Source organism: Lithobates pipiens, unplaced genomic scaffold, assembly GCF_037356315.1.
Source record: "Lithobates pipiens isolate NorthernLeopardFrog02 unplaced genomic scaffold, aLitPip1_a1.2 Scaffold_23, whole genome shotgun sequence".
NCBI classification, from domain to species: Eukaryota; Metazoa; Chordata; class Amphibia; order Anura; family Ranidae; genus Lithobates; species Lithobates pipiens.
The window spans coordinates 302071278-302083446 of record NW_027507785.1 but is presented as its reverse complement, the minus strand read 5'-3'; the positions used below and the strand labels follow the sequence as shown (position 1 = coordinate 302083446).

Below are 12169 nucleotides of genomic sequence, written 5' to 3'. Positions count from 1 at the left end.
CTTCCAGCAGGATAATGCACCATGCCACAAAGCTCCAATCATCTCACCACTGAAGTTCTGCATTAATTCCCATGCAGTATAATGCTGTGTACACACGACCAGACTTTTCGACAGACTGAATTCCAACTGACTTTTCGACGGACTTTCAACGGACTTCCATCGAATCGGACTTGTCTACACACAATCACACCAAAGTCCGATGGAATTCACTAGAATAAGGAAGTTCATATCCAGTAGCCAATAGCTGCCCTAGTGTCGGTTTTCATCCGTGCAGACGAACTGATTTTTTTGACCGGACTCGAGTCCGTCAGAAAGATTTGAAACCTGTTCTAAATCTAAAGTCCATCTGACTATTCGACAGCAAAGGTCCGATGAAGCCCACGATTGAATTGTCTGATGGATTTGTTCCGTCGGACCTTTGCTGTCGAAAAGTCTGCCCGTGTGCACACGGCATAAGAAGTCCCCTTTACACTTGCACATTCTGTTGTAGGACAATTTGGCATAAAAGTCAAATGTGCCCAAATACGGCGCCAAAATCATTCCTCCACCAGGCCGCTAGATGTAAAAGGCGGTGGAGAGTGGTGGTGCCATGGGAGTTGCACAGCAGCTACATCGCATGGAGCGTGACGTTGATGCATATTATAGGGCGGTCCACCCACCCTATATGGAGGGGAGGAGGAAGACCCGTAACACGCATCGCAACTCCCGGAAGTGATGTCTATATCAATAGAGACAGCTGGGCCCACAGACGGCCAGAAACCCAGAAGTGCTGCTTTGCCAAACACACACAAAAAAAAAAAAAAGAATAAAACATTTTAGCATTTGTGTAAGAAGAGAGAATTAAAGTGGATAAAACCCCTCACATATACCCTGTGAAGTGAACATCTTCAAACAAAACAAATCTCCCTACATAAATTTTACATGTATATCTGCTGTCTTCAGCTTGCTATATTCTTTAGAAAGTGAACATTGTGTTCATATTTTTACCTCCTCTCTCAGCAATGGAAGGGGAGTCTTGGCATACACTGTGTGACAGCGGATTGGAGGAAAGGCTTCCCCCTTCCCCCCACATAGGCAGAGGAATAAAGAAAATTGCAGAGCTGTGCTGTGAATAGACCAGCTCTCTGCTAATCTATTTGTAGCCCCCCACCCCGACACAAACGTCAGTCTGCTTTTATCTCCATGTCGGAGAACTTGTCAGAAGTTATGCTGAAAACAGAAGAACAAAGCAGCAGAAAAACACGGGACTTAAAGCTTTGGAGAGCGATAAGTAAACACTACAGATATATAGGCCTAGGTCAAAGTTCATGAATTGGGTTTACATCCACTTTAATAATAATAAAAAAAAAAGGTTGTTGGAGTGAGTATAGTTCTTTAGAGTGTAAACCCAGGACCCTGCATTCACTATATCTGGTCTCCCATAGTACACAGAACATGGAAATGCACTAGTTTTAGTAAATATAAATGGCTAAATACCTTTTCTCATCAGCAGTATATATAGAGTTGCCTCCTCATCCCTTAAAACCCAAACACCTTTGACTTACACAGGTTCTGAGGCTAATTAAATGCAGATAAAGCGCCAACTGGGTTTAATTATCACCTTAATCAGCCATAGAACCTTTGTAATTAATATGTGTTTGGGTTTAGGGATGAGGGGGCAACCATAAGCATATAGCAGTCCTGTGACTTCTATCAGTTGCTGGTAAAGCTTGTAAGGGGTCCTATCAGGATCCAGGACCCCTGACCCTCTGTCTGGACAGTGCTGATTGGTCCTGTGCTGATCACATGCACTCTCCCAAGAAAAAAAGAAAAAACTCTCTAGCAATACACACTAACCTGAGCATGTGCAGCCTGACTCCAAAGGCTCTGTCTTATTGGGATATGTTCTGGAGCCAGTGGAAGAATGGGAGGATTAGAGAAGACAGGATCAAACAGCCTTTTTACACAATGCAGATAATTAACCCTTTAGGTTAGTATAACATGCATGCTTTACTGCATATACAGACTGATTTTACTATTGTGGGTTTAGTAACACTTTAACCGCTTCAGCCCCGGAAGATTTTACCCCCTTCCTGACCACAGCACTTTTTGCGATTCAGCACTGCGTCACTTTAACTGACAATTGATTGCACAGTCGTGCGACGTTTCACCAAAACAAAATTTACGTCCTTTTTTCACACAAATAGAGCTTTCCTTTGGTGGTATTTGATCACCTCTGCGGCTTTTATTTTTAGTGCTACAAAATAGGGGATAGATTTACGAAATTTTTATTATTATTATTTTTTTATTAGTAATGGCAGTGATCTGCGATTTTTATCATGGCTGAGACATTATGGCAGACGCATTGGACACTTTGGACATTATTTTGGGACCATTGCCATTTATACAGCGATCAGTGCTATAAAAATGCACTGATTACTGTGTAAATGACACTGGTAGGGAAGGGGTTAAACACTAGGGGGCGTTAAATGTGTCCTAGGGAGTGATTCTAACTGTGGGGGGGATGGGCCACCACTGACATGACAGTGATCAATGCTTCCGGTGACAGGGAGCAGTGATCTCTGTCGTGTCACTAGGCAGAACGAGAAATGCCCTGCTTTCATAGGCATCTCCCCGTTCTGCAGCTCTGTGACATGATCGCCAGACATCAAGTCCGCGGGACCCGCGGGCACGGTCACTCTGTATGTGGCAAGGGCGAGCACGCACCCACTAGCCCAGCCAATTAAAGGGGACATACAGGTACGCCCATTTGCCCACCACTGCCATTGTGCTGACCTAAATCAGCATGCAGCGGTCGGCAAGTGGTTAGAGGGTTTGTTACCTATTTATATAAGACTATGCCGGCCCCTCTACTAGAGGCTGGCATAGCACACTATGTAAGTAGTTTTCAAAAATAAGTGTTCTAAATACAGAATTTAAATTGTGTTCAGGCCGGTCAAATGACTTGTGGCCGCTTTACAGCTCCGACACAGAGAGGGAGATGACAAGCAGGAAGGAAGGGATGAGGGGGAAGAGGGGAGAGCAGAAGGGACAGCAGCGTATGATGCAGGGATGTACTCTGACCACGGTGGTCGGGACTGAGCAGCCCTGATTTTTGTGGTCAGTATAGAGAGGTGATACAGGAAGTGCCAGGTTCAGGGAGGTTTTTTTTTACAGTTTAGAGAGGGGCAGATTACACAGCTCAGGCACTGTGCTGTGTAATCTACTTTAAGGGACCAGGATCTGTATATTTATTTTTTTGGGTTAACAAACACTTTAATCCCACGTACACACGAGCCGAATATCCGACAGAAAAAGTCAGACGGAAGCTTTGCATCGTATATTCCGATCACGTGTATGCCTCATCTGACTTTTTTTTACGAAAATTCTGACGGACCTAGAAATAGAACATGTTTTAAATATTTCCGAAGGAACCAAATCCTATCGGGAAAACCGCTCGTTCGTATGCTGTTCCGACGGACCAAAAACGGCGCATGCTCTGAAGCTATTGGCTATTGGCTACTGGCTATTGAACTTTTTCTAGTCCCGTCGTACGTGTTGTACGTCACCGCGTTCTTAACGATCGGACTTTGGTGTGATCGTGTCTACGCAAGACAGTTTCAGTGGAACTCCGTTGGAAAAACTTTCGGAGTTTATTCCAACAGGAAAATCGGTTGTGCGTACGTGGCATAAGGCTAGGTTCCCATCATACAGGCGAGACTGAGTACACAAGTTTTCTGCATGTTCTCTCACAATCGCATGTAGGGCAACTCAATGTATGAGAAACGCAGAAAACCAGACCCAGAACCTTTTTCTAAAAACACATTGCACCGGATTGCCCAGTGGTGCAGCATCATGCGGTTTGGTGTGTGCGAAATCACGCACGTTAGCAGACGTGTGGGAGTGCCATTAACGATTGATGGTAGTGCCGTGCGTCTGCTATAGTGCAACGCGTTTCTGTGCATGTCAGGACAGTTTATAATTTTGCACGTGTGTCCCTACAGACAGTAGTATGAACCTAGGGTGGTGCCTTTCATTTAGCATAGCACTTCAAAGCATATAGTCAGCGCATCATGGGGGTTTTTTACGAAAGGCAAATCCATTTTACCCTGCAAGTGCACTTGGAAGTGCAATCGTTGTAAATCTGAGGGGTAGATCTGAAATGAGGGGAAGCTCTGCTGATTTTATCATCCAATCACGTGCAAGCTAAAATGCTGTTTTTTATTTTCCTTGCATGTCCCTCTCGGATTTACAGCAACTGCACTTCCAAGTGCACTTGTAGTGCAAAGTGGATTTGCCTTTCGTAAATAACCCCCCATGCGTCTTGGCAAAACACAAGTGAACCATCTGTGCTCTGTGGTGCGCAACATTGAAAAAAATGTTTAATGCACTGAAATGGGTTGGCAGCCCATTAAAATGAATGGTGCATTTTAACTTAGCGTGCCTCAATGCATGAAAACATACATGTTAACATGGATATGCTAAGCTAACGCAAGCGTGACGTGACCCCTAATCTTTTTTTTCTGCCAATACAGAGTCAGCTCTATACACAAGAGTAAAATAAGGCTGAGCTTCGGGGGTGATTGTTTTAGTCCCCTAAGAACTGTTAGGAGCATCATAAATGGCTAAGATGTCAAGAGTCCATATTTTTTGGGTGGGACATTTACAACCTCTATTCCATAAAGCAGTTTTCAATTCAGCAGTGTTGTGTCCCTTTAAAACAAAAAGCTTCCCCTGGACCAGCCGTCAGCGATGCTTTTGTGTTCTGCATCAGTGAAAGGAGCGGCATTAGGACCCAGCGGACGCAGAGCTGGCAGCAGTTGTGTAGAATCAGACACAGAGCAAGAGGGTCCAGTTTAAATCTGTCTGTAATCTCAGCAACAGCAGCTCAAGCTGAAGAGGCTGCCCTGCCTGCCCTGCCTCCCCTCCACCACCCCCCCTGTGCTGCCTCTCCCTGCCCTGCCTTCCCACTCAACTGCCATCCTTTTTCTCTTAAAGGAGATGTCAGAGCTTGTCTACAATGGAAGCAGCGGAGGCAGATAGGAGAGAGCCGGGCTACCTAGCTGATGAGGACGTCTGATCTTCCCTTGCTGAACAGCACAAGATGAAGACACTGCTGGTAAGTCAATTATTGCAATTAACGGTATAAGCCTGCTCAGGGGTGAGGGGGTCGGCGGGAAAGGGAGGCGAGTTCACCGATCATGCCGATCGCAGATTAGCATCCTTATTGTCAAACTTTGCAAAATTTAGAGTAGGCGCTTGGGGTGCGTTTGGGGGACCCCTGACTTTGTAGCTGGCTAGATCTCTGGAGCTAGGTAGCAAAACAAAAAAGAAAAATGACAGCTGGGAAATAACTTTTTTTTTTGTGTTGTCGGAAAAAAGGCACCTGTAACCTAAAATTTCCTAAATTTTCTAGCTGGCTAGCAAATTTTATATTAATTTGTCCAACCCATTGCCAGGGGTGTGGGTGCCTGTAGCTAGGCATGCCCAGCTGTTGTTGAAGACCTTCATGGCCAGTGGAATTAGATGTTGTAGCGTCCTGTGCATGCTGAGCGTTGTAGTGCCACGGAGTCGTGGGTTAACGAGCTAAATCGTAACAGTTATATCATAGTTGACTTGCACCTGAAAAGATGGAGCAAAACGATAAGGGGATGAAGATGATGATGATGATGAAGAGCAGAATGATTAAAGCACGTGTTTGATTGACCTATAAACTCATCCATCCCATTTGGAAATTTTTATGGCACCATGCATATATAGACATTTGATAATAATTACATGATGCATAGATTTTCAACGCAGACGTTTGTTGCAAAAGGTAGAGGTATATATATACGATGGTGTTTGGTGGTTTTCGAACTGTTGGCGTCTACAGAAAAGTTGGTCTATACATTTTCTTTTACACGTTTGTTGCCGTTTGCCAAACTGCTCAATTCACAAAGCTTCAACACAAGGATAAGGATCTTTATTTTAGCCATGTGATCGTCATTTTTAAATCTCATTGGACTTTTGTCAAAAATAGGGGTCCATAGCCTGCTGTGTTATCTTTGTGAATGAAGCAATGATGACCAATCATATGTGATAATACATGAACAGAAGGTTCTTTAAAAAGTTATGGAGGCTTCTGGTGGGAATTAATGTTTAGATAATGGTTCTGAAATGTTTTTCCTGCCTCTGATTGGAAGATCCAGTGTATGTATACATGCATGAAAACAAATAAAAGGATATTTTTGTATAAGAATATCACTTTCAGTGTGCTGCAATATTGTCAGGCTTCATGACCAGATGTTGACATGATTATGGGACTTCCCGGGGGAACTAACATTTGCCAAATCTAAAGATGGTCACGCATGTTGATGAATGCAACTGAATGGCTTGCTATCCAGGGGTTAACAATAACTGATAGCCATTCTCAAAGGAGATGATTTTCCAATATATTGGATAACTCAAGCAAACTTTTTCACTCAACGACGTCTGTACTCTGGGCAAGTTGCAGAGGAATAGCAGACAATTCCAGCAAGGGAACATGACCACTAGCATCATTCCTAGTCATTATAAATCTGCCTGTCTATGGCAGCTCTGAGAATCCTATCCAAATGGCAGCTGTATAACCTATGACTAGTGATGACTTAGGAGTCGGCAGGGGCTTTGTGACAGGTGGACAGCCAACCCGAGGTCACCTGGGGCCAGGGCAGCATAACCCTTAATTGCCATTGTCTAATTAATCTTTAAGGAAGAAGAATTTGTTCTAGGTTGTCTATCATAATTATCTTGTGTTGGAATATTATCATCCACAATCAAAGCTCTCCAGCTATTGTGGAACTAAAAGTCCCCGTGTGTACCACCATTTGGAGCCTATAGGGGTTCAGGTGGGCATATCGAGGAAGATCTCTAATGCATGCACAGGTTATCACAATAGTTCAATAATATTGTTTTGGGGATTTTTTTTTTAAATCTTTTATAAACCATTGTCCTAATCGGGTAAGCAATCAAAATAATCATTCCTGGTGGAACATTGACCCTAATTTTTACCAAACCAATCTTTTTCTTTGTTGTGTTCCCCAATTATTTTTGAGTGTCGGTTCCTTTGGAGTTATGAGTTCTGCCATTGAGTATTAACCATTATTCATATAGTCTGCATTGCTAAGAGCGGCAGGAGGTCTTCAATTGCCAACCCGCCACAATCCTATTTCCCAAATCGCCTGATGTGGCTCAGAGGCAACCACCTTTTCTACGGCAAAAAAGGAACTGCCGCGGGCGACCATGGAGATCTCCTTTTAGCCGCCCACTAAGACCTCTGCGTGTGACGGAGAATCCTTTCCGATACTCGGAAGTCCCTATTTTGGCTCTGCATTTAACCCCTTCTTGGCCAATTTTCGCAAGCAATGCCCGAATCGGTTGAAACTCTTCCAGATACTGGCAATCGATTAATTAGCTTACAAATATTTGGCCATGAATGGATTTCCCAGACACAATGGACTTAAAATGTTTGTCTATAAACAGCAGAGAGAAGGGGGGGGGGGGGGTTGGGGAATGATGGATCTCAAACAAACGCACGCTGGGCGTTAATGAAATTTAAGGCACAGAAACAACATTGTACACTGCATGATATAATGTATATAGGCTTTGGGTAAAGGTAGTTTGCTACCGGCTCTTTGATGGATGGTGACTGTGTCCCCCCTCTCTGTCTACAGCGCCATGGGTTGGCAGTGTTGCTCGCTCTTAGCACCATGTGTACCAGTCTGGTGATCATGTACAGCAATATGAGGACCATGAAGGTACAAAGCTCACAGCCTCCATCTGTAGCAACAGTCCGGAGTGAGGGCAAGACCAGCGCCAAGGAGGACCCCCCCATACCCATCCTAGAGGGCTACATCAGCGTCTTGGACCACAAGGTAGGCTGGGAGATAGAGTTATCCTCGACTGGCGGTCTGCCAGATGGCATCTTATGTACGGCTCTCGTGGTGATTAATGGTCCTCACTGGCACTTTTGAGCGGATGGGGGGAAGGGGGGCGATGCATTGTCTGTATAACAACATCGATTTCATTTTTTATTATTTTTTGACGTGCTGAGAAAACTTGTACACATGCTGAGAGATCAGCTGCAGGTTCTAGCTGGTAATACCCTCCGCTTATCACAACTAACACATGTCACCGGACCAGCCCTGATGTGTCTGCACTGGGGGGGGGGGGGGGATGCATCAGGATACGCTGTTTACGAAAGCCATTGGCCTTTTAACTGGGAGGCAAATACTGCATTAAATCTCAGCATCACCGGAGCAGCCTAATCTCCCAGACAGATGAAAAAAAAAGCAAGGGTTCTTCCCAGGCAATGTCACATTATGCTGCCTGCAATTATTTGATCCCCCCCCCCCCTCCCAATCCACCTCCCTCTCCGCTGACCCTCGGGGACCACCCACACTTGTGTCTGAGTTTGACAGCTTTTTGTAGCAAGGCCAGGGGAATTATGGGAAGAAATGCAAATGTCGACTTTCGCTACTTTTTTTTTTTTTTTTCTTGAAACATCAGAGGTAATATTTGATTCGGCATAAAAGCGGAGGTTGTGCGTATTGTAACATCGCTCTACTTTCTTGAATTATCGACGTCTGCGTGCAACAGTTTGCAGGCAGAAAAAAGGAAATTGGATTAGTGCTTTGTACAGGACTGAATTCTGGATGCAGCAAAGAAAAAAATTATTGTAATGGGTGGCTGAGTAAAGCAATATGGTAAATTGTTGTTTTTTTTTTTTTTTATATAAATGTGAAGATTGTATCTATTTTATGTATGAATAAAAAAAAAAGTGCTGTAAAAAAAGATACACTATATCACCAAAAGTATTGGGACGTCTGCCTTTACACGCACATGAAACTTTAATGGCATTGCAGTCTTAGTCCGTAGTAGGGTTCAATATTGAGTTGGCCTAACCTTTGCAGCTATAACAGCTTCAACTCTTCTGGGAAGGCTGCCCACAAGGTTTAGGAGTGTGTCTAAGGAAATGTTTGACCATTCTTCCAGAAGCGCATATGTGAGGTCAGGCACTGATGTTGGACCAGAAGTCCTGGCTCGCAGTCTCCACTCTAATTCATCTCAAAGGTGTTCTATCGTGTTGAGGTCAAGACTCTGTGCAGGCCAGTCAAGTTCCTCCACCCCAAACTCGCTCATCCATGTCTTTATGGACCTTGCATTGCGCACTGGTCCAAATCATTTGGTGGAGGGGAGATTATGGTGTGGGGTTGTTTTTCAGGGGTTGGGCTGAAGGGAACTCTTAAGGGGTCAGCATACCAAGACATTTTGGACAATTTCATGCTCCCAACTTTGTGGGAACAGTTTGGGGATGACCCCTTTTTGTTCCAACATGACTGCGAACCAGTGCACAAAGCAAGGTCCATAAAGACATGGATGAGTGAGTTTTGGGTGGAGGAACTTGACATGCACGGAGTCCTGACCTCACCCCGATAGCACACCTTTGGGAAGAATCAGTGTCTGACCTCACAAATGCGCTTCTGGAAGAATGGTCAAACATTCCCATAAACACACTCCTAATCCTTGTAAGTAACCTTTAAGTAGTAGATGCGTATGAATCATTTTTGGAAAATAAGGATAACATTTAGTATAAATTTAATAAGGAATCTCTCCCCCCCCTTACTTTCTTTTTTTCCCATTTTCCTGTTGTCCTCCAACAACATACTCGCATGTCTAGTGAATCCAATGATGTCCAGTGTAAGCCGCCACGCTGTCACAGCATGCCGGGTCCCACATCACCACCTTCTCTTCTGATGTCATCAAGAAGTCAGCTGTCCTCTCCAGGTTCTTTGAGCTAGCCCCCTAATGCAGAGCTGGTAGAGACATCCCCAAAAAGACTTGCAGCTGTAATCGCAGTGAAAGGCGGTTCTACAAAGTATTGACTCAGGGGGGCGCCATACAAATGCCCCCCACACTTTTCACATATTTATCTGTAAAAAAAATTGAAAACTATTTAAAATTTTCCTTCCACTTAACATTTATGTGCCACTTTGTGTTGGTCTTGCACATAAAATCCCAATAAAATACATTTACGTTTTTGGTTGTAAACATGACAAAATGTGGACAATTTCAAGGGGTATGAATACTTTTTCAAGGCACTGTATATGACAATTTAGTCATATACAAGTCATATGACAATTTAAGTTTCACTTGTTCATTTAATGGAAATGTGGTTTATAATGATTAATTAATGACATTAATCACTGCACTTTAATTTTAATTTTGGTCAGATTGTGTGGTTAGGTTGTGCACGCAAGCTCCGTTTCAGTTGATAATTTGTGGTTGCGCTTTGATATAAATACATTCCAGTGAACTCTGCCTGCATTATCTCAAGGAGTCTAATTAGACCTCCTAGTTCTTAATTTAAGACTATAGAACATGGGTGCTCAACCTGTGCCCCTCCAGCTGTTGCAGAAAAACAATTCCAATGAGGCATTGCAAGTCACTGACAGCTATAAGCACCCCCAAAGGCAGAGGCATGATGGGAATTGTAGTTCAGCAAAAGCTGGATAGCCACAGGTTGTGGGTAATAGAATAAGAGGATAGGATTTGAGTAATCGAGCAAAGAAAAATTTGGCTGGGCTGACACCACTCAGTCCACAACAATGATGTGTTGTCTTCCCACAACAGGACTTAAGCCTCATACACACAATCGGAAAACCACAGACTTTTGTCTGAAGTGCGTTGGCCCCAAACTTGTCTTGCATACAAATGGCACACAATTGTCGGTCAACAAACACGAACGTAGTGACGTACTACGTGTTTTTTCAGCTCTTTAGTGCAACCCTTTGGGCTTCTTCTGCTAATTTCATGTTAGTAGAAGTTTGGTGAGTGTTGATTCGTGCTTTTCATTTTGTGCTTTTTTTCATTTCACGCTTTTCAGTTCATTTCTGAATGGCCATTTGTCAACCAGCCATGTTGCGGAATCTGAGGGAATAACATGTTATTTATTATTGGCCTTAGAGTTATTGCTTTGACCAGTCCAGTCCAAGAACAGGAGGGGGAGGAGTTCTTGGACCAAAAATTGGTTGCTTTATTAATCAATTGACCAATTATGTCATATGCCTTTGCTGCGGGAGCTCCAGGAGAATAACCCAGGTAATTTTTGGAATTGTCTCCGGATTACGGACCCCTGCTTTCACCAACTCTTGCCATTGTTGACCCCCTATATTAAGAAGCAGGACACATGCATGAGGCTTTTATATTATTTTTTGGTTGAATAACAATGATTCGATTTGGTATATTTTCTATATTTTTGGATGCATAGAATGTGCTTTTTGTTTAAGTTCTCTTGGCAGATATCATGTCTATTTTTTTTTTTTCATTCTTGATATCATTAGAATATAAAAGCCTTTGAAAATTAGTTTGCAATAACTCCATCAGTATCACCAGCAAAGCAGCTTCATTATTATCCCATTAAAGAAGAAGAGAATGTGCGCTGTATTTGCAGATTTCATAATTTGCCGCATCATGAATGTTAATTCTCCATTCCGAATGCTAGTTTACAAGACCGACCGCTACTGGCTCGTCCTTGCTTCCGAGCATGCATGTTTGTACTTTGGACTTTTGTCCGACGGACTTCTGTACACACACTAAAATCCGACAACAGACATTTGTTTGTGAAAAATGTTAACGCCTGCCATCCAACATTTGTCCGCGGAAAATCCGACAACAATTGTCCGATGGAGCTTACACACGGTCGGATTTTCCACCAACAGCCTGACATCACACAATTCCCGTCGGAAAATCCGATTGTGTGTACGAGGCTTTAGAAGCTGAGTGTATTTATGGCAGATCAGCTTGTCGTTTTCTGTACTTGCAGGGTCTTTAAACAGATAAGTCATGGAGAATTGTGCAGAGATGTTCTGCATATTTCTTTAACTTTGCCCTGACATACACTTTAACACTTACTTGTCCACTGCTTATGCTCCCAGACTCACTCACTATTGCTGTCAAATAATCACCCACTGGTCACCCACTGAGGGCTGTGGTTCCTTCCACCAGCCCCTGCACACTCTACCCTGTAGCTAGAAAGGGGGTCAGTGGGAGGTACCACTGAGCTCGGGGGGGGGGGGGACACTCCTGGAAGTGTCAGTTGTAGAAGATTCCCCAGACATCAGAAGCTCTTGAGAGTGAAGATTAGAGAGCGGGCAGCAGGACAAGTATT

The 12169-nt window shown here is 43.6% G+C and overlaps 1 protein-coding gene across 1 annotated transcript in view; it reads left to right on the top strand.

Annotated features, from left to right (window-relative positions):
* The first annotated feature begins 4770 nt into the window (after window positions 1-4770).
* Window positions 4771-12169, top strand: part of ST6GALNAC5 (ST6 N-acetylgalactosaminide alpha-2,6-sialyltransferase 5) — a 265034-nt gene continuing 257635 nt past the window's right edge. Inside the window, exons 1-2 of the mRNA XM_077450427.1 lie at window positions 4771-5098; window positions 7674-7874. Of these exons, the coding sequence (XP_077306553.1) occupies window positions 5084-5098; window positions 7674-7874 (216 nt within the window). The 5' untranslated portion in view covers window positions 4771-5083. The remainder of the gene's footprint in view (window positions 5099-7673; window positions 7875-12169) is intronic.